At 38.7% G+C, this 22,479-nt stretch overlaps 1 protein-coding gene across 1 annotated transcript in view; it reads right to left on the minus strand.

Annotated features, from left to right (window-relative positions):
* Positions 1-5,328: 5,328 nt before the first annotated feature.
* The window catches only part of LOC107556750 (alanine aminotransferase 2-like), a 22,392-nt gene continuing 5,241 nt past the window's right edge, over positions 5,329-22,479 (minus strand). Inside the window, exons 3-11 of the mRNA XM_016239943.1 lie at positions 21,996-22,136; positions 21,424-21,570; positions 19,063-19,196; positions 11,204-11,447; positions 10,332-10,411; positions 10,102-10,238; positions 9,236-9,410; positions 6,709-6,864; positions 5,329-5,544 (exon numbers count right to left, since the gene is read on the minus strand). Of these exons, the coding sequence (XP_016095429.1) occupies positions 5,329-5,544; positions 6,709-6,864; positions 9,236-9,410; positions 10,102-10,238; positions 10,332-10,411; positions 11,204-11,447; positions 19,063-19,196; positions 21,424-21,570; positions 21,996-22,136 (1,430 nt within the window). The remainder of the gene's footprint in view (positions 5,545-6,708; positions 6,865-9,235; positions 9,411-10,101; positions 10,239-10,331; positions 10,412-11,203; positions 11,448-19,062; positions 19,197-21,423; positions 21,571-21,995; positions 22,137-22,479) is intronic.

Consider the following 22,479-nt stretch of genomic DNA (forward strand, 5'->3'; position numbering starts at 1 on the left):
TTGCATCAGCTGCTTTGTATTGTGACCAATAAAAGTTTTTATAGTTACGATTGCCTCCCGTGAGACTTTACGTATACAAACTGAGCCTCAAACAAGAACAACCACAAGGGAGTCTTCTACGTCATTCCTGAAGAACTTCTGCGGGCTGGTGAGTACTTCATAGTTTAGGCAAGATTTGAATATCCTTACCCTACCTGAATAATCATAGGGTTAAACGCGTAAGATACAAGGACACACCAAGTAACAATATACCTGCACTGACTGAGTATACGGTTGTTCTCTCAACATTCAGCTGTACTGTTCAACCCACCTTGGCCATTATAAGGTCATGATTGGGAACAGTCCCAATAGTGGCCCTTATTTAATTGAAAACAAATCTACTTCCTTGGCCTCTTCTTCCTCTGTTGTGCCTCTCTACCCTTCCACCATGCATCCTTATTACACATCTTCTTCTTTGCTGTAGATCCTGTTTGTTTTCTTATTGTTCTTCGATTGTCAGAAATTGTAACACTAAAGGCTGAAATACACCACAACTTTTAAAATCTGAACAGATTTTAAAACACTAGGCAACATACGGTACGCTTGCTGACTTTGTAAAAAAAAAAATTACAGAGGGAAAACTGGGAATCATACACTAAACGACTGGATCATCATCACACACTACCAGAATTTCAAGTAATTCTGAACACAACAAACTCACATACACTTCATTTTCAGGAGAAGTGTGACAAATAAAAACAATATTTTTTTAAATTGGGTCATAATATCAAACATGTTTGATAGCTTGCTAAAAAAAAAATCTGAGTGTGACCATCATACACTATGCAATTTTCTATGAAATTGGTCAAAATCTGCAGACTGACTCTTACTTTCAGCAACTAGCATAAACTTGTCCAGATTGTAAATCGAGGCAAAAATCTGGGCATAAATCATGTAGTCTGTTCCAGTTTTATGTTGTCCTCTGCTCTGTCTATATATTGCTAATTGAATATTCATGAGATGCACCTCTGTCTGAGCTTTTGTAGACAACTGGTTCGATCAGTGGTTGATCTAACGCTTTACATTACTCTTCGTTAGTTTACCTGTGCAATTCATCAATTCAGGACAAATAGTCTGATATGTGCTTGAGAGATTATGACAACTGATTCAGCCATTCTGAATTTGATTACTTATGCAACGAGCTAATGCCTATGTTTTAGGTTAAGACTTTTCAACACAGAACCAGTAGGCTATGATATATTTTGATCAACATGACATAAACAATTGATAATGTAGGAAACAACAGACAATTGCACATAATTAATTGCATAAACATACCAAAGCATTTGGAAATGTATTCAAAAAATGAGAAACTGGTTTTATGATGTGGCTAGATGGTGTGGAGGTTGAACAAGCAGTTTTGAGAATTTCAATTGTGATCTGAGAAATGTGCTAAAGTGACTGAGAAAAACTGTAAAATGTGCTGGGACAGTCAGTTGAGCAACACTAGCAAGAGGTGCTGTCTGGAGTGGCCTGTTTCATAGGAGACTAGAGTTAGTCCGGAGTAGACGGAAATCTATACGAATATGCATTAAATGTTACGAACACATTTAGAGATTAAAAAAGGTATACATGCTTGACGTGGTTATGATTTATCTGATTGATTAGTGATGTGATGTTCCAGCACACTTGCCTGATATGGAAGCAAAGATGACTACAAGGACTAAATCAAGCCAACTTGGCTGAATTAAAATCACACAGAAAATGAAAGCCCAGAACTAGTGTTTGTCATAATTTCTTTACATTTGTATATGAATGTGGTCACCATTCACTTTCATATGGAAAACAGCAGACTGATCATTTTCTAGGTAATTTCTAGATCATTTTGTTAGGGGGATCTTTATATCTTCTAGTTGTGGAGGTATTGATATTAGTCATCCAGGCGATGTGCAGCCAACAGGGGAGTAATTATAATGAGGTGACAGAGATGCATGCCCAAACTAGGGGACACTTGTCCCATCAGATTCTTGAGCTAACCTCAATAAAATATTTCTTTGAAAATACATTTTCAGGATTATTGTGTGTAAAACAGGTGCTTATCTAAAACACTGTAGCAGATAATTGCAAATTATGCATTTATATTACTAAATTGTCAGTCATTAGACTGAAAACATTCATCAGATATGTTGCGTTAAACTGAAATGGTGGGTATATGATGAGTTGTAAAACAATTGATAAATTGTATTTAATTACAAATGTCAAACATTTTACTTTATTGAAAGTCTTACTAGCCAATAAATACTAGGACAAAGTAAAACGTATCCACATTTAGATGTACTTTGTTAAAATTACACACTTTTCAGCTTTTTAAATTGGTGTTTGAAAACAAGTAACAGTAGATTTTCTCTATTTTTGATGCATGAACTTTGGAAAGAAACCTGTCAAACTTGAAATTCATTGATCTACCACAATGTTTATTATAAAAACGCATTACTAGTCCAAAGACTATCTAAAAGGAATAGTTCACCAAAAATAAAGAAAAAAGGTCATTTTGTTGTCATCTCACCTATGCCTTTTAAAGTCTGAATGACTTGGAATGATAACATAAATTGTAATCTGTTCCTTACAGCCTCATATGGCTTTGGAAAACTTGGAATATGATGTTTTTTTGTTTCCCATCCACTGCCATGATGGTCGTAGGGAGAAGCATGAGCATTCTTCAGAACTACTCCTTTTGTGAAATCATGCAGGTGAAAATGACAGTGGGAAAACTGACATATTGACTTTTTTTGGTGAACTTTTATATTCAGATTTAAGTCATGATGACATATGCACTTTTTACTTTTAAGGGTATATGAAATTGTAAAAGAGTAAAAAGTACTATTTGTCCTTATACATGTAATTGAGTAAAAGTACAAGTAATATGGTTTTAGCAGGTCATGTAAAGAACAGATTCCCCAAAATAACACTTATTTAGCATAGTGAAGTATTATTATTCAAATAATTTATACCATGATGACAAGACTATTTTTCACACAATTGAAATCCATGGTGATTATTAAATCACCATGGATTTCTTATCATTAGATTGTTCCATCTTACAATCACTAGGATAATTATGTTTACGAAAGCATTAGGTGCATGATGACCCTCAAAGGATACTGGGATTAGACAAATAAATTAAGCAAACTGCTACTGAAAGAAAAAATAAATTATCTGAGTGGACATTTATGTGATTAAAAGATGAGTTCAACTATTGGTTTTGAAGCTGAAGGGAAAAGCTATAATGGCATTGGGAGGCTGTCTGTGGCTAAGGACAGATACTGAGGTCCTGAGGCATAACTTGTGAATTTAAAAAAAAAACATGTTTCAAGTGATAACGCAAGAATCTACCAACAACAAACAACCACAGTTTATGCTGCAAAAATGCAAAGTGTGTGTTCAGACTTTGACACAGAAGTCCAAACTAATTCTATAACTGGCATGACGGCTAACTTGGCCACCACTTGCAAAAAGCATCAAAATCTAGCACTAGTTATATACACCTGACAGAATTGGCAATATATATGTTAATAATTCAAAATAAGATCATTAAAAAATGCATTTTTAAGCAGCACTGCCCTGAATAAACCATTTCACAAACAGATGTTTACATATAGTCCACAAGACAAAATAATAAAATAAAATAAATTTACTGTGTGTCAATACCTGGATGATCAACAACGGTTTTTCTGTTTTGTGACAGCTGTTCATAAATCCTTCGTTTGTCCTATATGCAGCTAAACTACACATTGTTCTTCAGAAAATCCATATTTTCACACAGAGGACAACTAAAGTATATAAAAAAAAGTAGAATATTCATACCAAAATTATTTGGTATTGCCCTTCAGAAGCTACAGAAGATATTTAAGTTTTTCTAAGAATGACAAAATTATTCTAATTTAGACTGATCATCTTGTTCAAAAAGTTTACACCCCCTGGCTCTTAATCTAGTAATCATTGCAGCTTTGGCAGAAGTGAGCACAGTGTCACACCCAACAAAACAATATTTATACATTTCTAAAAATAATTGTAATTCCTTAACATATTTTAAAGCTTTTCCCTCCATATGTTTACACATGGCCAGTTAATAAAATATGAATACATAATATTTTGTTGTTTCATGTTGAGATGCTTAATAGTTATAATATTAAAAGAGATTGAATGAACATACATTTTGAAATTGTGAGAAGAGTAAGCATAAAAAATGGCTTCTGCCAACTCCTTTTAGATCACTGTAGTCTTAAATGTAATTGATTTTTTTTTACATTTTACTTTATCTTTTGTAAATAAATGAGGCTAACAGATTGCCTTTTTGAAATTTACAATGTTAACTTTCTTAACACTGCAATGTTATTAGCAGTTAAGGAAAGGAACATTCATGTTTTCATAATGACTGGCCAAAATAAAAAAACAAAACTGGTGTTTTTGGTGCCCTACGCAAAATGCGCACTTTGCATATGAGGATTGCCTCTGACACTGTTCTATTTATTTGAACAATTCATTTTGATTCAATAACATTGTATCAGGTTTCTTGTTCAAACATGACTGCATCATGTTAAATTTACTTGAAATGGCTCCTTTTTTGGCTTAAATCAATGTTTTTATTTTAAAAGAACAGGTTTCAATCAAGTAGCTCAAAATCAGTTTTACACTTCCCATCATTTGCACAGGGCTGGATATGGGGAGGGAAAATGCTGAAATAAAGTGCTTTTATGCATTATGCATTTTTAGCAAGATGAGAAAATAGGGAGACTTGTGAAAAGTCTATTATGTTGGTATTTTAAAACACTTTCTGTTCCGTTTCTGTGCGAGTTACCATTGTGGTGAAGTGTGGAGTGTGTGCTTGGGTTGAGGACCTGCTAAATAGAATTCAACTCCAATGGGAGTTCTAGGGATGTAGACAGTGTTATCTTTAGACTGCCGAAATCTAACATGTGTAAATAAGTTGTATTTAACTTGCTAGTATGTCATCATAACATTTTGGCTGAACTTGCACAGAAAGTGGTTCTACACAATGGAATCTCTACACAAATACTGAACTAAAATTAGACAATTCCAAATAACTGATTCAACCATGTAGAACCACTGTCCATGATTGAATCATTTTCAACCAAAGAGTTATTTTTTTTTGAGTGTAGGTGTGTTGGAGCAAGTTTGGAACTGAAGCCTGTAGGATGTTTGCCCACTTTTCCCAATGGTACATTTAAAAAAAAATGTAACTTCCGTTTATAACTTAATTTATATACTTTATACATTTTATAACAAACATTTTTTGTATTGGCTTTTATTTCTGATGTTATTTCACTCTTAATTTCCCATCAGCTCCTTCTGGACTAGGACACCCGAACCTTTGTCACAAACATATCCAAGGCTAATCTCATCATTCTTGTTTGTAAAAAGAGAGAAATACCTGAAATGGTAGGTGCCATCTCGCTGCCCAAAGCCACTGCCAGGAACCAAACAGATGCCCGTTTCTTCCAGAAGCTTCATACAGTAAAACATATCCGGAACTTGTCCCTTCTCCTAAAATTGGATTGGATGGGAGATTTTGGTTAGAGTTTTATGATGCTGTTCAAGTCAAACAAGTGAAATATAATACAAACCCGATTCCAAAAAAGTTGGGACTGTACAAATTGTGAATAAAATATAAGTTTATGAGATTTGTAAATTATTCCATTCCTTTTTTACTCACAATTTGTACAGTGTCCCAACTTTTTTGGAATTGGGTTTGTATATGACAGCTGTGTAAATGTGTTCCTATTGTTCGTAATGACATTATTCGCTGCAGACGTCACACATGTCTAGAGACATGCTCGTAAACTAACTACAAATTCAAGGTCAAATCCTTAGGTGACAGAGAAAGTGTGTATCAAGTGTAGTAGTAAAACCAATCCTGCAACTAAAACCAATCCTGCAATTCTTACTTTGTTTACTTTGTGATTCACAGACAGCTTTTTTCGTTCAAGGGCATGTTATATTCTCGATTCCTAAACTATTCATCATTATTCTGAAATTATTCACTTATATGTACAGAACAACATAATCTTCTAGAGCAAATAAAGGCCAAAATCAAAATTCTGCTTCTTTAATAACTAACAAATACAAAGGCCTATAATCAGAGAATATTAACAACAATATCTTATAAAATATTTGAGACAATATTTGAGAAAAAGAAACACCCACTACTTTTGGCTGTAAACTATTATTCAGCCATTTCTAGGTTCATAAAGGATCTGTGACAGCTCTTAAACTTTGCGTGCACTGAAGAATTAGTAGGAGTGAAGGATTTCCACTTTAATTTTATGGGTAGTCAATTGTTAGGGCTAGGGTTGCACTGTCCCAGTAAATTATGGTAACTCAGTGGAATATGCCCTATGAATCCCAATCAATTCACTTCAAAGGGTAGTTACAATAGTCAAGTCAAGTCAAGTCACCTTTATTTATATAGGGCTTTTAACAATACAGATTGTGTCAAAGCAACTGAACAGCATTAATTAGGAAAATAGTGTGTCAATAGCAAATGTCTGTTGTCAATAGTGTAGCAATGTATTAAGCACAGCTCACACAGAAATCACTTTCAAACCAAGCAGCTGTCTGTTAGAAATCAGATAGGTATCTGATCAGTAAAAATGCATGAAGTGGCAAGTGAACAATTGTTAGGTTTTACTGATCACAAGTTCATCCTACCTTGGCCTCCAGGATGGCTTTCGGTGGGAGGTGGATACGTGGGAAAGTGTACATTGCACCCTGCACTGGGTTACATTTTATTCCTGGGACCTGATTCAAGATTTCTTGCGTCATGCTGGCCTTCTCTGCCAGTGTGGCCAAAGTGTCTGTGCGTTCCTGAAGACAATGGAGAAAAGGTTTGATTACTTTCTTGTTGGCTAGAGAAATTTGTCAACCTGTACACTCTAAAAAATTTTAAGTATGATGTACTTAATTTTTTTCTCTTTTCCTTGGGTCCGGGGGGAGGGGATGAAACAAGTATAGACTTAAAAATATTGAGTACATTTTATAGTTGTGAAACCTCTTGGTCTGTCCTTGACACAGAATAACAAAATAACACTCAATTTCAACATTTACACTCCCTGTACAATCAGCATCAAAGCATGCTGGGAAAAAGAAATGTTCCCTCTCTTTGCACAAGATTGTTAATTGTTTCTAACTTAATTTTTTTAAGTTGTTGTTAAAGATGCAAGAATATTAATATGGAGTGATAACTGTAGTTCAACACTCAACAAAAATATTGAGTATATCTTAAAAATATAATTTCTTGGTCAAATACTAATTTCTTTAGAAAAAGTCTAAATTTTAGACTAAATTAACTGTTGGATTTGTAAGCATTTATTTTGGTATGTTCGAATAAAAAATTACTTAAGTGACATTCAGAGATATTATTATAGCTATTTATTAATACGTTATTTACAAATCCACTGGGTTATTTTTTAGAGTGTACAAAGGAAACAGTCAATGGGACAATATAGACCTTAATGAATGTGTCATATGAGGGTTCATCTGGTTGGGGTGGATTGACCACAACATCTAGAAGAGCCTGCCCAGGCACTGGAGGACACAGCCGCACAGATACCAGCTTAGTGAGTTGAACTTTCACCTCAGGGTCTAGATTTACCACCTCCATATAACCACCACGAAAACCACACCTTAAAGAAGCAAGACAGACAGGTTTAGAGCTTAACTGTTTACTTGATTTATTTTAGAACACTACTATTTGGTCAAAACAAATAATTTCTTTCACAGTATTTGTATACTGTATGCTTTTCCCACATCATCTCATAACCTTCATTTCAAACCATGGAGGAACAATATAGGACATTTTCTTTAAATCGACTACAAATGTGTTTGTAACTGGTGAAAGCAGTATGTGATGATTGTGCTCAAACGTGCTTGTGTGAAATGCAAGTTCAACCCTCACTGATTCAGGAGCATAAAGCAAGTGTGTTTGATGCTGTGTTTACCATATTCGATGAGCTCTCTGTATGTGTGTTGATCAATGTTTATATGTGAATAAAAGCCAAAATTCACGTTTTCATCATATAAAGCAATCATGTCTTTTCAGAGGTCTTGAAACTTTTGAATTGTCAAACTTTAATGTAATGGGCTTTCAGTGGAGGGACAGAAATCTCTCAGGTTTGATTAAAAAATATCTTAAATTGTGTTTCCAAGAAAGAGTTACGGATTCAAAATGACACGATGTTAGAATTTGGATTTTTAGGTGAACTAAACCTTTAAAAACAAGAAGTTGTTAGGAAGAAATTCTATAATATTCCCTATGGAATAATTCTCCCAAATCACCTAAAGGTCAACTGCTCTTCTCTTGTTTTGGATACTCACTCTCCCATGTAGCATTTTGACGTTGAGTGAAACGAAGCTAGTTCCACTTTCTCAGAGTATTCCAGACCCATTTCAAACAGAACCCTCTTAAAGGAGTGAAATTTACACCCGTCCGCGTAAACATTGTCTTGATAGACCTGGATAAAACAGGGCGTGTTGAAAATATTATTAATGTGTGTTTTTATGTATTTATTTTGAAAAAAAATGTATAAGCCTATCATACAAATCACCTCATCAGCCATGAGGAAAAGCTTTTCTGCTGCAGCAAATCGGATCACATCCTCAATGCACTGCCGGCTTTGCACTTGACCTGTCAGGTAAAGACAAACAGTGTTGCCATATTAGTTTGATGTTTTCTAGCCCAATGATTGTTCCTGTCTTCACAACTGCAACAACAATTTCATGCAAATAAAAGTTTGGATAATTGAGAAATCCTTAATAAATACTACTACAGGGTTCTGTGGGTTTTATGAAGGTAAATTTAAGACCTTTTTTTTTTAAAAGAAATGTTCCCTCTCTTTGCACAAGATTGTTAATTGTTTCTAACTTAATTTTTTTAAGTTGTTGTTAAAGATGCAAGAATATTAATATGGAGTGATAACTGTAGTTCAACACTCAACAAAAATATTGAGTATATCTTAAAAATATAATTTCTTGGTCAAATACTAATTTCTTTTAGTGAAAAAATATATCTAAATTTTAGACTAAATTAACTGTTGGATTTGTAAGCAGTTCGAATAAAAAAAGAACTTAAGTGACATTCAGAGATATTATTATAGCTATTTATTAATACGTTATTTACAAATCCACTGGGTTATTTTTTAGAGTGTACAAAGGAAACAGTCAATGGGACAATATAGACCTTAATGAATGTGTCATATGAGGGTTCATCTGGTTGGGGTGGATTGACCACAACATCTAGAAGAGCCTGCCCAGGCACTGGAGGACACAGCCGCACAGATACCAGCTTAGTGAGTTGAACTTTCACCTCAGGGTCTAGATTTACCACCTCCATATAACCACCACGAAAACCACACCTTAAAGAAGCAAGACAGACAGGTTTAGAGCTTAACTGTTTACTTGATTTATTTTAGAACACTACTATTTGGTCAAAACAAATAATTTCTTTCACAGTATTTGTATACTGTATGCTTTTCCCACATCATCTCATAACCTTCATTTCAAACCATGGAGGAACAATATAGGACATTTTCTTTAAATCGACTACAAATGTGTTTGTAACTGGTGAAAGCAGTATGTGATGATTGTGCTCAAACGTGCTTGTGTGAAATGCAAGTTCAACCCTCACTGATTCAGGAGCATAAAGCAAGTGTGTTTGATGCTGTGTTTACCATATTCGATGAGCTCTCTGTATGTGTGTTGATCAATGTTTATATGTGAATAAAAGCCAAAATTCACGTTTTCATCATATAAAGCAATCATGTCTTTTCAGAGGTCTTGAAACTTTTGAATTGTCAAACTTTAATGTAATGGGCTTTCAGTGGAGGGACAGAAATCTCTCAGGTTTGATTAAAAAATATCTTAAATTGTGTTTCCAAGAAAGAGTTACGGATTCAAAATGACACGATGTTAGAATTTGGATTTTTAGGTGAACTAAACCTTTAAAAACAAGAAGTTGTTAGGAAGAAATTCTATAATATTCCCTATGGAATAATTCTCCCAAATCACCTAAAGGTCAACTGCTCTTCTCTTGTTTTGGATACTCACTCTCCCATGTAGCATTTTGACGTTGAGTGAAACGAAGCTAGTTCCACTTTCTCAGAGTATTCCAGACCCATTTCAAACAGAACCCTCTTAAAGGAGTGAAATTTACACCCGTCCGCGTAAACATTGTCTTGATAGACCTGGATAAAACAGGGCGTGTTGAAAATATTATTAATGTGTGTTTTTATGTATTTATTTTGAAAAAAAATGTATAAGCCTATCATACAAATCACCTCATCAGCCATGAGGAAAAGCTTTTCTGCTGCAGCAAATCGGATCACATCCTCAATGCACTGCCGGCTTTGCACTTGACCTGTCAGGTAAAGACAAACAGTGTTGCCATATTAGTTTGATGTTTTCTAGCCCAATGATTGTTCCTGTCTTCACAACTGCAACAACAATTTCATGCAAATAAAAGTTTGGATAATTGAGAAATCCTTAATAAATACTACTACAGGGTTCTGTGGGTTTTATGAAGGTAAATTTAAGACCTTTTTTTTTTTTTTTTTACCTTTTTAAGACCAAGTAATCGAAATTTAAAGGACAATTGAAAGGAACTCAATACTATATGTGAAAGTCTAGCAAGCAGGCAATGAGTTGTATTAGCAACTTCCAACAGATCTCTATTATGTTTTAATTCATTTTACATAAAAAAATAGATTAAAGACTTGAATATCCTGAATAAACACTAGAATATGGAAATAACCTTTACATAGATAAGAAGACATAAAATAAAAAGTCTTTTTTTCTGAGAAACAATTAAGTGAGTTTAAGATTAAAACAACAATGTCAATGTGGTCAGAAAAAAATTCAAAAGAATACTAGTTTGCATACACCATTGACAGATATTTGTTCTTGCTTTAAGCATAAACTTATTTAATTTTGTTAAATTCCAAAGAAAGCAAGACTTATTCTTATTTTGCATCTCATGTAAATGTATCTACATTTTTATATTACATTTTATTGATTGATTTATTATTTATTTTATTTTTGCAGTGCATGCAACATTTCATGCCATAGCTTTATGTATTTAAGACTTTCTGCTCTGATTTTGGGAATCACAAACTGACCACCATAAAAAAAGCTGATAGATTTGTCATCAAACCTGTAGGGTTTCCAGGATTTATAATGCACAGTGCTCGAGGGCTGCAGTGCTTCTTTGCTTCCTGCAGGGCGCGTCGTAACTCACAGATGTCCAAACTCCAGCAGTTGTCTTCATCCAGATAATAACTGATTTGTACAGCACCCAAATCAGCCAGAGCAGCGGAGTACAGTGGATACTGAGGGATGGAAATCATCACTCCTGTACGAGACATTCCTTCTCCTGATACCAGCAATTTAAGCATGGTCTGACACATGGACAAAGACAGATCGTTAAAAGTAATTCTGATATTTCATTCTCTAACACACTGACATTTAGTGAAAATATTTAAACATAAAGAGTCTATAGCAGGGCTGTCCAAACTCGGTGCTGGAGGGCCGGTGTCCTGCAGAGTTTAGCTCCAACTTGCCTCAACACACCTGACTGGAAGTTTCTATGCCTAGTAAGAGCTTGATTAGCTGGTTCAGGTGTGTTTAATTAGGGTTGGAGCTAAACTCTGCAGGACACCGGCCCTCCAGGACTGAGTTTGGACAGCCCTGGTCTATAGTATCCAGGAGCACGTGAATAAAACTTTGTGTAGATTTTATCCTAATAGCATATGTTTTTTTTAAAAGAAGCTTTTCCACACACACTCAAGTTTTCATGCAGCCATTTATACAAGAGAATCAATGCAAAATTCAATGCAAAAAATGGAGAATGAAGATGAAGCGGCCATGCCAGAAAAAGCGAAATGTAGCTGTGTAGTGCGTCACGTGCAGGTCAGTTTAATCTTTAAACAGGCCACTATAGTTCTGTCTTCATTAACTTAGGCTGCATAACACTTGGCATTAAAGGGATAGTTCACCCAAAAAAGAAAATTCTGTCATCATTTACTCACCCTCATGTCGTTCCAAACCTGTATGAGTTGCTTACTTATGTTGAACACAAAAGAAGATTATTTGAAGATTGCTGGTAATCAAACAGTTGGTGGTTGCCATTGACTTCCAAAAAAAATACTATGGAAGTCAATGGCAACCACCGACTGTTTGATTACCAGCCATCTTCAAAATATCTTCTTTTGTGTTCAACATAAGAAAGCAACTCATACAGGTTTGGAACGACAAGAGGGTGATTAAATGATGACAGAATTTTTGGGTGAACTATCTCTTTAACATGCGATCACCGTGATCTGATCAAGCAGATCGGATCATCAGTCAATCAGGACACGGCACGTTTACACTTGGCAACATCAACAGATTTCCTGCGCAATATTTAAATAAGTCTGTGGTGCAAAGTCGACCTAAAGTGGTGGGTTTTCTTTTGAAAACTATTATCAGTCGCGGGACATTTTACAAATCAAAATAAATGTACGAGTCTCACTAGCGCTCTGTTCTTCTGACAGATCGGGAGAGAATGCGTGTTGCATTTTGTCGACCTGCAAATGCAGACACGATGGCTGGATTGCGTTTACATTACACTGAAATCCGATCACAATGCGTCCTCGACTACCTCTGGTAGAAGATAGTAAGAAGATATTTGAATTATTTATTAATAAATTAGTGTTTTCTTAGTCCGTGTCGCAAAGATGAAGATGACGATCCTGACTCGCCATCTCCTCATTGGACGCGCCTTTAGCGATAAATGCATTTTTACGGATTTTTTTATAAAATCTGTAAAAAGAGTTTTTGTTTTTGATTTGAATTATTTAGTTTTAAAGTAGTAATTTAAAGCTTTCTATAGATATATTTAGCAAGTCTGTTAGGCAAGTATTCGCTGAGTTTCGGTTAATAATTGTGAAGCGCTCCTGCACGAAATTACAGAAAGCGCATCCTGTATGTATCCTTTATTTTATAAAAGCACAACGTTTTGTTGATATTGTGAGTGCACACAAATAAAAGTAGACCCTTTATAGTGCCGAGTGATGCATTATTCTTACCTTTATGAGCAAAAATTACGGCATATTTTACGTTGTTTCCAATGCAAATGATCGCGCCCGGATCCATGTCCTGTAAAGTGCGCTTTAGCTCTTCGCACAAACGAATAGATATGCGTCTAATAGCGCACATTTATATAGGCTAAACATTTAAACTAACATTGTGATAGGCTTGAACTGTTTTATATGTATAGATTTTATTTTAGGCAAGTCGTGATGATTTGAGAAGGCTAAACTGATCAAACATATGATCAACTCACTGTCTGCCTCTGGCCGCTTGGTCGTTACTTACATTTGACGAACAAAAAGTGCTCCAAAAGGTTTTCTAAATTAACTTAATAAAAAAACGAAATGAAATATAATCGTTTTGACATTACATACAAAACGGAACTATTTTAATAGCTGAAACAATAGTATAAGCTGTTTTGCGAGAAGGGGGGAAAAGACGGGCTCGGGTCGGACTGGGGTCGGACTCGGGCCAAGAATTCTGATGAGCTGTCGGACACGGGCCGGGCTAGGGCCTGAGCGTCTCGGGCCAGGGCCGGGCTAGGGCCTATATTTGAGGCCCGTGCAGGGCTCTACCAGGACTCCATTTCCCACAATCCTTTGCCCGGACTCATCACTCTCATTACCAGTTCACAGCTGCCTCATATTAGTAGGACTATAAGGCCATGTCCACATGTACACGGGTATTTTTATAAACTGAGTTTTTCCTTCTTCCGTTTTAAAAAAAATCTCCGTCCACATATAAATGCTTCAACTACTACTACGCTACTCACTCCAGTTCCCCTGGCACAGCACCTTCAGTCTCTGTGATAGACGATGTATTCTTTATCCTACCAGTTATGGCTATGGCCATTCTGTGTGTTTGGGTCACACACACCACCGTAGTTTCCTCAGAGGTTGCAGCTCCCACTGCAGAACCTCCTGAGGTGGTGGCGCCTACTCTAGTCCCCGAATCTTTTTCTGAGTCCACTCTAGTCCCAGAGCCTGCTCCAGTCCTTGAGTCCACTCCAGTTCCCTCGTCACGGCAAGGAGTGCCGTTTCCTGTTCCAATGACTCTTCCTGAGGTGGTGGCATCTGCTCCAGAACCTCCCGAAGCGGCGGCGTCTGCTCCAGCTCCTCCTGAGGTGGCAGCTAGCACTGCCGGACCTTTCGAAGCAGCGACATTCGCTTCAGCTCCTCCCGAGGTGGCGGCTTCTGCTGCAGAAACTCCAGAGGTGGCAACATCCGCCTTTGAGCTCTCTGCCAGTCCAGCCGCGGCCAAAGAGGCCGCCTGTGAACCCTCTGATTGTCCTATCACGGCCAATGAGACCATATCAGAACTCTCAGCCTGTCCTGTCTCGGCCAGGGAGGCCGTCTTTGAGCTCTTCGCCTGTCCATCCATGGACAAGGAGGCCGTTTATGAACTCTTTGCCTGTCCTGTTTCGGCCAAAGAGGCCGTTTCTGAACCCTCAGTAAGTCCTGTTACGGCTAAGAAGGCCGTTTCTGAACTCTCAGTCTGTCCTGTTTCGACCAAGGAGGTCTATTCTTAACTCAGTGACTGTCCTGTCCTGGCCAGGAAGGCCGGTCACAAATTCTGTTTGTCTTGTAATGCCCAAGGAGGTTGTTTCAGAGCTCTATGACTGTTCAGTCATGGCTATGGAGGTCGTCTGTGAACTCACTGACTCTCCTGTCACGGCTATGGGGGCCATCTGTGAACTCTCTGCCTATCCTGTCACGGCTATGGAGGCCGTCTGTGAACTCTCTGCCTGTCCTGTCACGGCTATGGAGGCCATCTGTGAACTCTCTGCCTTTCCTGTTCCAACCAGGTCATGTTACAGTCAAGGAGACCGTCTATGAACTCTCAGTATGTCCTGTCAATATCAAGGAGGTCATCTTTGAACTCTCTGTCTGTCCTGTCACGGTCAACGAGACCGTCTATGAACTCTCAGTCTGTCCTGCCACGACCAGGGAGATCATCTTTGAACTCTCTGCCTGTCATGTCACGGTCAAAAGAGCTGCCCCTGAACTCTCTGCTCGCCCTGTTACGACCAAAGATGCTGTTTCTGAACTGTCCATCCGTCTTGTTACGGCCACAGTAACCTCTCAGTGCCTTTTGTTTCAGTCATGACAGATCCGCCGTGGTGTTCTTCTGCCCTACTCTGGTGGTCTTCTGCTTTGCCCTGGTGGTTCTCTGATCCACCCGCTCTGCTCTGGTGCTCTTCAGCTCTTCAGCTCTGCCTGCTCCGTCCTCGTGGTCTTCAAAGCCGTCAGCCCCGTCTGCTCTGCCATGGTGGTCTTCTGCTCCGCTCTGGTGCTCTTCAGCTCCACCTGCTCCATCCTGGTAGTCTTCAAAGCCGTCAGCTCAGTCTGCTCCGCCGTGGTGGTCTTCAGCTCCGCTCTGGTGGTCCCCTGATCTGCCTGCTCTGCCCTGGTGCTCTTCGGCTCTGCCCTGGCACCCTGCTCTGTCGGCTCCGCCCTGGCACCCTGCTCTGCCGGCTCCGCCTTAGCTCACTGCTCTGCCTTGGCTTCCTGCTCCACCGGCTTTACCTCAGTCCTCTGTTCCTCCCCTTCCTCATGGACCTAGTCCTCCATCCCTCCCCCTGTTCCGCCTCTGCTCCACCTCCCTCCTGAACTCTGGTCAGTTAAGGAGCATCTGGAAGCCGCTCCTTAGAGGGGGGGGGGGGGGCTCTGTCCCGATCACCCACTGGAGTGCCCATGAGCTCCACCAGACGGCACTCCATCCCTGACTTTTATCATTCACCCAGGACTCCATTTCTCACAATCCTTTGCCTGGACTCATCACTCTCATTACCAGTTCACAGCTGCCTCATATTAGTAGGACTATAAGAATAGCACAGACACACTCTCTTTTCACTGGTGATTGAATATTGCTTAGCTCTTCCGTGTTTTTCTTAGTTTCCGTGTTTCTAGTTTCCCTATTTCCTCACCTACATGTTTTGATCCCTGGACTGTCTCCTTGTCGTGCCGTGTGGTTTGAGTTTGAGCTCCGTCAAGTTAATTCTTTGTCGTAAAAATTTTTTATCTTAAAATCGATTTTATACACCATTATTTTTCAGTTTTATAACGTGTGAATATATCCCCTATCGTATTCTACAACAAAAACAATCAGAGCGCCTTGTTAAAGGTGACTTGACTTGACTTGTTTATTATTGTTTGCTGCCTGCCCTGACCTTCGCCTGACTTGTGGATTACTCTTTTGTCTTTGCCCTGGATGGGTTTGTTTGCTGGTGTTTGACCCTGCCAGTTCTGACTACACTCTTTGGAATAAAGCCTGCACGTGGATCCCCACTTTGTTGTCACGACTCCCTTTGTACAGTATATTGTCATGCAAACATAAAAACAATATTTGCTGTTTTCTAACAGTATCTATCTGTGCTTTTATGGTTTTGCTCCTATGCCTATGCTGTATTTTTACTGTCCATTTTAGGCATTGAAAAGTGTGTACTCCATTTCCCACAGACACATAACATAAAATAAAAATAAACTTACCAGAAAAATGCACACACCTAACATGACCTTGTGTACACTTTTTTTAGTAGTTTGAGTAATGTTGCGACACCAGTGGGCAAGTAAAGAAATGAAAATACTGACTTAAAAGTGCTCTTCACATAAAATGTACATAAAATCTGAGTGAATTTTGAGGAGTGAGTCTGAGTGAATTTTGAAGGAATATGGTGTTCCGGTTCAAACCGAATACATTTCTTAAGTTCCACAAATAAATGTAGCCGCATGTTCTGTGTCTGTCGTTGCGCAGTATCAACTTTTATCCATGCATGCATAAAAATAGGAAAGCTGTTGTTTCTATTATATATTTCAACTGGTTAGAGTCTTAGGGATGCACCTAAATTTTAGTCAAAAATCTGAAGAGAAATGGTTACTTAAGTTTGATAAGAGAAACGTTGACATGGATAAAAATACATTATCCAGGAATAATCTGATTTACTGTAAATGCTGTAGATATTGATAATAATATCCATCTGGAGAGCTTGCATTTACAGTTGATGAGTGATAAGAAAATAATATATCATAATCCCAAAAACAATAAATAAATACATGCAATAAATACACAGTAAATTTACAACTCTACACACAGGAAAAACATACAAATACACATGGTTTTGCTCGCAATACAATCCACAAAAATCATGCAGTACGTGTTATTTATTGCACAAAACATGCTGAGCTGTTTGTACTGGTATTCTTCCTCAAATGTCTGTTTAGGAGTCTCGACACACAGATGCTTTGAAATACGCTGGGGCTAGAGGTGGGCGGTATGACCAAAATTTCATGGTATGACTAATTTTATTTCATGGTAATGATATATTTTACGATATAGTTATTTAGATATGTAGTTATTCTGAAAATTGACAAAAGGGCTTTATATTATAAATAAACTCAAATACTATAGAAATTAAAAGTACTTTACCCATCTTTCTTTTTATTTGGTAAATGATTAATTTAGTAAAAGCACACTCAACTTTTAGATTAACTGCCCCCAACTGACTAATATTAAATGCAACATGTAGGTGCAATTAAACTTTAAATATAGTTTTCTGAATTAATTTAAAATTATTTTAAAATTACTTCCTTAATAAGTAGGATACTATTAATACCAGAGTGAAGAGTTCAATAGTGACCAGAAGGAGAGCAGCAGTATGCAAACTGAACATCAACTACTGTTGTGCTGACTAAGCTGTTTAAATTATACACACCTTATAACCACATCATTATTTGACTCCAGCATGGTGAAGACTGACACGTGCTCAGCCTTTCATATTCGCCTCTCACTGCGTGTGCGCACCTTCTGCAGTATTAAAATGTGATCAGTTAATTTGAGCGTCAAATTAAGATGAATCACAGGAGGTGATCAGCGTTTGATCGTTTGGAGTTAGAAAAATATAATACGCTCGGTTGCATTCTCAATATTTAGTCATTTTGCCTCAGATTAAGTACATTCGCTTTAACAAGCAGGTTGTTCATTGCTCCCTCTGTGTTGTGAGCCTGTGCGCTCCTCTAAACTGAGGGTGCTGCGCTGCTCTCGCGGTTGACTGTTGCACCTTTGTTCCAACATGTTATTAACAACCCTTTAGAAAACTGAATCCTTTGTGGAACCTCCTGATCTGTTCATTCATCTTTCTCCATGTTTCTTTGACAAATGGCAGCGTCTCAGTCTGATGTGCGCTGTATGTGAGTTAACCACGCCTACTTATTTACATGTCGCGGTATACACAGAATGAAAAAATCTGTTAAGGCTGACATTTTATACCGCGGAAACGATATATAATGTCATACCGCCCAGTCCTGGCAATGTTTAGCATTGCTGCCAGCAAATGCTGGAGATCATAAGTTCACACTGGGTTTTGATTCAGGAAAATTGCAAGAGAGCCTTATGTGTGACCACAAACCTTAGTTGGAATGCCCGAAAATTTGACAGCACTATTTACTTTATCTACAGGTCATCACATCTAGAATTTTGAAGTAAAATAAAGTAGCGCAATAAAATTACCTTTCTTTTAAAGAGCGGGAAATTGTGCATGTCAGTTACCTGTTTCTGTGCCATGTCTCTCTAGACAGCAATATTACCACATTATTGCTGTGTACTATAATGCAGCTTTTTAACAGCAAAACTATTTTACTGATAAAAGTCACAGGGCAGTGCTGACAAGTTTTCAGTGTCCTTGAGTTAAAATTCACTCTGGTGAAAATTTATCTCAACTCACTGATTAAACCAACCCATCTGAACCTCATAATCAAAGTTTTCAGAATTGAAAACTATACAGGTTGGCGTATTGGAGCAGGGTTGGACCTAAGCTTCACAAGAGTGTGAAGATGAGACTCTGGTCTAGAGTGTGTGATGCACATATCTATTTTGTATAAATCAATTCCCATGAACACTTTAAAAAAATTGATGTTACATTTTGGTCTGTTTGTCATATCTGCTTACCACGATCGCATCACTGGCTCCTGTGGATAAGTAAATGTTGTCAGGGTCACATGTGATTCCTCCATCTCGCTGTTCAATGTACCGTGCAATGTCCTGACGAATCATTTCAATTCCCTGGCTAGTACTGTAAGCACCTGAAATATCCAGAAAGACAAAAAATTAATTCATTTGAATAAATGCCATGTATATATAACAGATAGTTTGAATGTCCTCTGAAGAAAGCATTATCTTTGTCATAGTATCCTTTCAATGGTTAAGGGGATTTCTCATGACAATGAAAAACAAAAATAGATATGAAAAAGGTACAATGGAAGTCAATGCATACTGTCAACTGTCTGGTAACCAACATTCTACAAAATATCTTCTTTATTGTTCAGCAGAAGAAAATAAAAAGCAATGACTCTAACTCTACTATAAAGACTCTTTTCACCATCTAATGGTATAACGATGTAACCTCCACTGAAGTCATAATCACCATCGCTAACACATAGACCGTTTCTCAATAGTAAATAATATTATTAAATACTATTACTATTTATATAAAATATTATTTATTGAACAATAATATTTAATAAAAAATAATAGCCATTATAAAAGGAAATAAACACAAGCAAATAATTCAGTCAAAAGTACAAATGCAGTGCTCTGATACAGCATTAAAGTTATATAAAACAAATGGCCGCTGAGGCCCTAGAGCTCACATCTCCGAATCTTTATAAATAAACAGCATCTCAGGAATGAAGATGAGGCTATGAGGGTTAGAAGTACTGTGTTCAATGTCGCTGTACTGTTGTTTAACATACCCATTGTTCATCTGGTGAAATGTCTTTAAAAAAAAACTTTCATTAGACCAAAAAAACCCTCCATAAAACAGTTTTAAAAGTAGTGAGTTGCTGAAAATTGCATTATCTAGGACCTTTATAGAGTGCGTGCCATTGTAAATACTGTAATGACACTTTTCCACTACATGGTACGGCTCGGTACGGCACGGTACGGTACTGCCCGGCTCGGCTCAGTTTGCATTTCCACTGCAGTTTAGTACAGCTTTACAGTGGGCAGGATTATAGACATGTCGTTAAAGGGTTAGTTCACCCAAAAATGAAAATTAGCTTGTGTTTTACTCACCCTCGAGGCATCCTAGGTGTATATGACTTCCTTCTTTCAGACAAATCCAGTCGGAGTTATATTAAAAATTGTTCTGGCTATTCCAAGCTCTATCATTGCAGTCATTGCAGTTGAACAGTCCACAAGTCGTCAAATATTCGCTTTAACAAGCTTCCACATATGACAGATACCAGAAGTGAGAGAAAAGTGTTTATTACGTTTGAAATATGGATATTTTTCTTACAAAAACGCATGGATTCACTACAAGAGGCCTTTATTCACCCCCCGGAGCCGTGTGAGGCACGTTTTATTTGACGACTTGTGGACTGTTCAACTGCAACACCCGCTGACTGCAATGATAGAGCTTGGAATAGCCAGGACCATTTTAAATATAACTCCGACTGGATTCGTCTGAAAGAAGAAAGTCATATACACCTAGGATGCTTCGAGGGTGAGTAAAACACAGTCTAATTTTCATTTTTGGGTGAACTAACCCTTTAAAGCTTTTTCATTCCACGTTGTCCCATGAAGCTCTCGCTGGATCCGCTTCTCGGCTATCAATGAGAGGAACGTCTGTATTTCCTCAACAGACCACGAAACAGCCATTATTTTGTTGTTTAAAAACAGGTGCGCTCATTCGAAACCGATGCATTCATTCAAAAAAAGTTTATTTAAGTTTTTTTGTCTTTTATTTTGATATTTAACCATGTTTCATGTTGCTGTCATGTGTTTTCCTACCCTGTCATGTGATCCTGCTATTGGTTCCTTTGTTCAATGTGTCATGCTGTTGATTATGCCGACTTCACACTGCACTATTTTCAAAGACGTCGCATCACTGTTGGTTTCACGTTATTCAGAAGAATCAGAATCAGAATCAGAATGAGTTTTTATTGCCAGGTATGTTGCCTCGATTTGCCTCACACTGGCGATTTCGCAAAACCTGTCGACGAGTGAAAAATCGGGCTAAAGTCATGCAGTGTGAACTCGGCATTAGTTGTCTTAGTCATGTGTCTTGTTTCTCAATGGGGGGCTATAGTACCCAAGCTCCTGTGGATGCGGAGCTTGGTCCAGAACTCATAAGAATGCTTGCCAGTGTGATGGAACCACATCTGATGTCATTGTGAGCAGCTGGCATCCCCAAGGCACTGGCTGTCACAGAGGCTGTTCCCCTATCCTCAGTGCTTCCTGTTATGGTGGTAGCCATCCTGTGTGTTTGGGCTACTCACTGCTCTGTTACTCAAGTCCATGCTCTGTTACTCAAGTCCTCCACTGCTCCACAGTCTACCACTGCTCCATGGTCTGCCCCTGCTCCATGGTCCAGGTCCTCCACTGCTCCACGGAGGCCATATCTGAGCTCATTGCCTGTCCTGTCACCATCAAGGAGGCCATCCATGAACTCACAATCTGTCCAGTCACAGCCACAGAGGCCGTCCATGAACTCACAGTCTGTCCTTTCACAGCCAGTCACAGCCACAGAGGCTCTCCATGAACTCACAGTCTGTCCTGCGAGCAGCTGGCATCCCCAGGGCCTCAGCACTGGCTGTCACAGAGGCTGTTCCCCTATCCTCAGTGCTTCCTTTTATGACGGTAGCCATCCTGTGTGTTTGGGCTACTCACTGTTCTGTTACTCATGTCCATGAATCTGCCCCAGAGGCCTCTCCTGTCCATGAGTCTGCCCCAGAGGCCTCTCTTGTCCATGAGTCTGCCCCTGTTCCTCCCGAGATGGCAGCTTCCGCTGCAGAACCTCCAGAGGTGGCAGCAGCTTCTGCTGCAGAACCTCCTGTGGTGGTGACATCCGCTTCAGCTCCTCTCAAGGCAGTAGTGCCCACTTCTGAACTCTCTGTCTGCCTTGTCACGACCAAGGAAGCTGTCCATGAACTCTCTGTCTGTCCGGTAATGGCCATGGAGGCCATATCTGAGCTCATTGCCTGACCTGTCACGGCCAAGGAGGCCATCCATGAACTCACAATCTGTCCAGTCACAGCCACAGAGGCCGTCCATGAACTCACAGTCTATCCTGTCACAGTCACGGAGGCCGACCATGAACTCACAGCTAGAGCCTGCTCACATCATGCCTGCCAAGCCAAAGCCTGCTCAAATCACGCTTGCCAAGCCAGAGCCTGCTCACGTCATGCCTGTCAAGCCACAGCCTGCTCACACCATGCCTCCCGCACCAGAGCCTCTGCACAAGATGGCCGCCATGCCCGTCTTGACTGTCCACACCTGTCATGACTGCCACGCCAGAGCCTCATCATGCCACTGCTGCCATGCAAGTTTACCCTAAGTATTTTTTAGGGGGGGGGGGGGGGGGGG

Source organism: Sinocyclocheilus grahami, unplaced genomic scaffold (genome assembly GCF_001515645.1).
Source record: "Sinocyclocheilus grahami isolate Dianchi unplaced genomic scaffold, SAMN03320097.WGS_v1.1 scaffold578.1, whole genome shotgun sequence".
Lineage (NCBI taxonomy): Eukaryota > Metazoa > Chordata > Actinopteri > Cypriniformes > Cyprinidae > Sinocyclocheilus > Sinocyclocheilus grahami.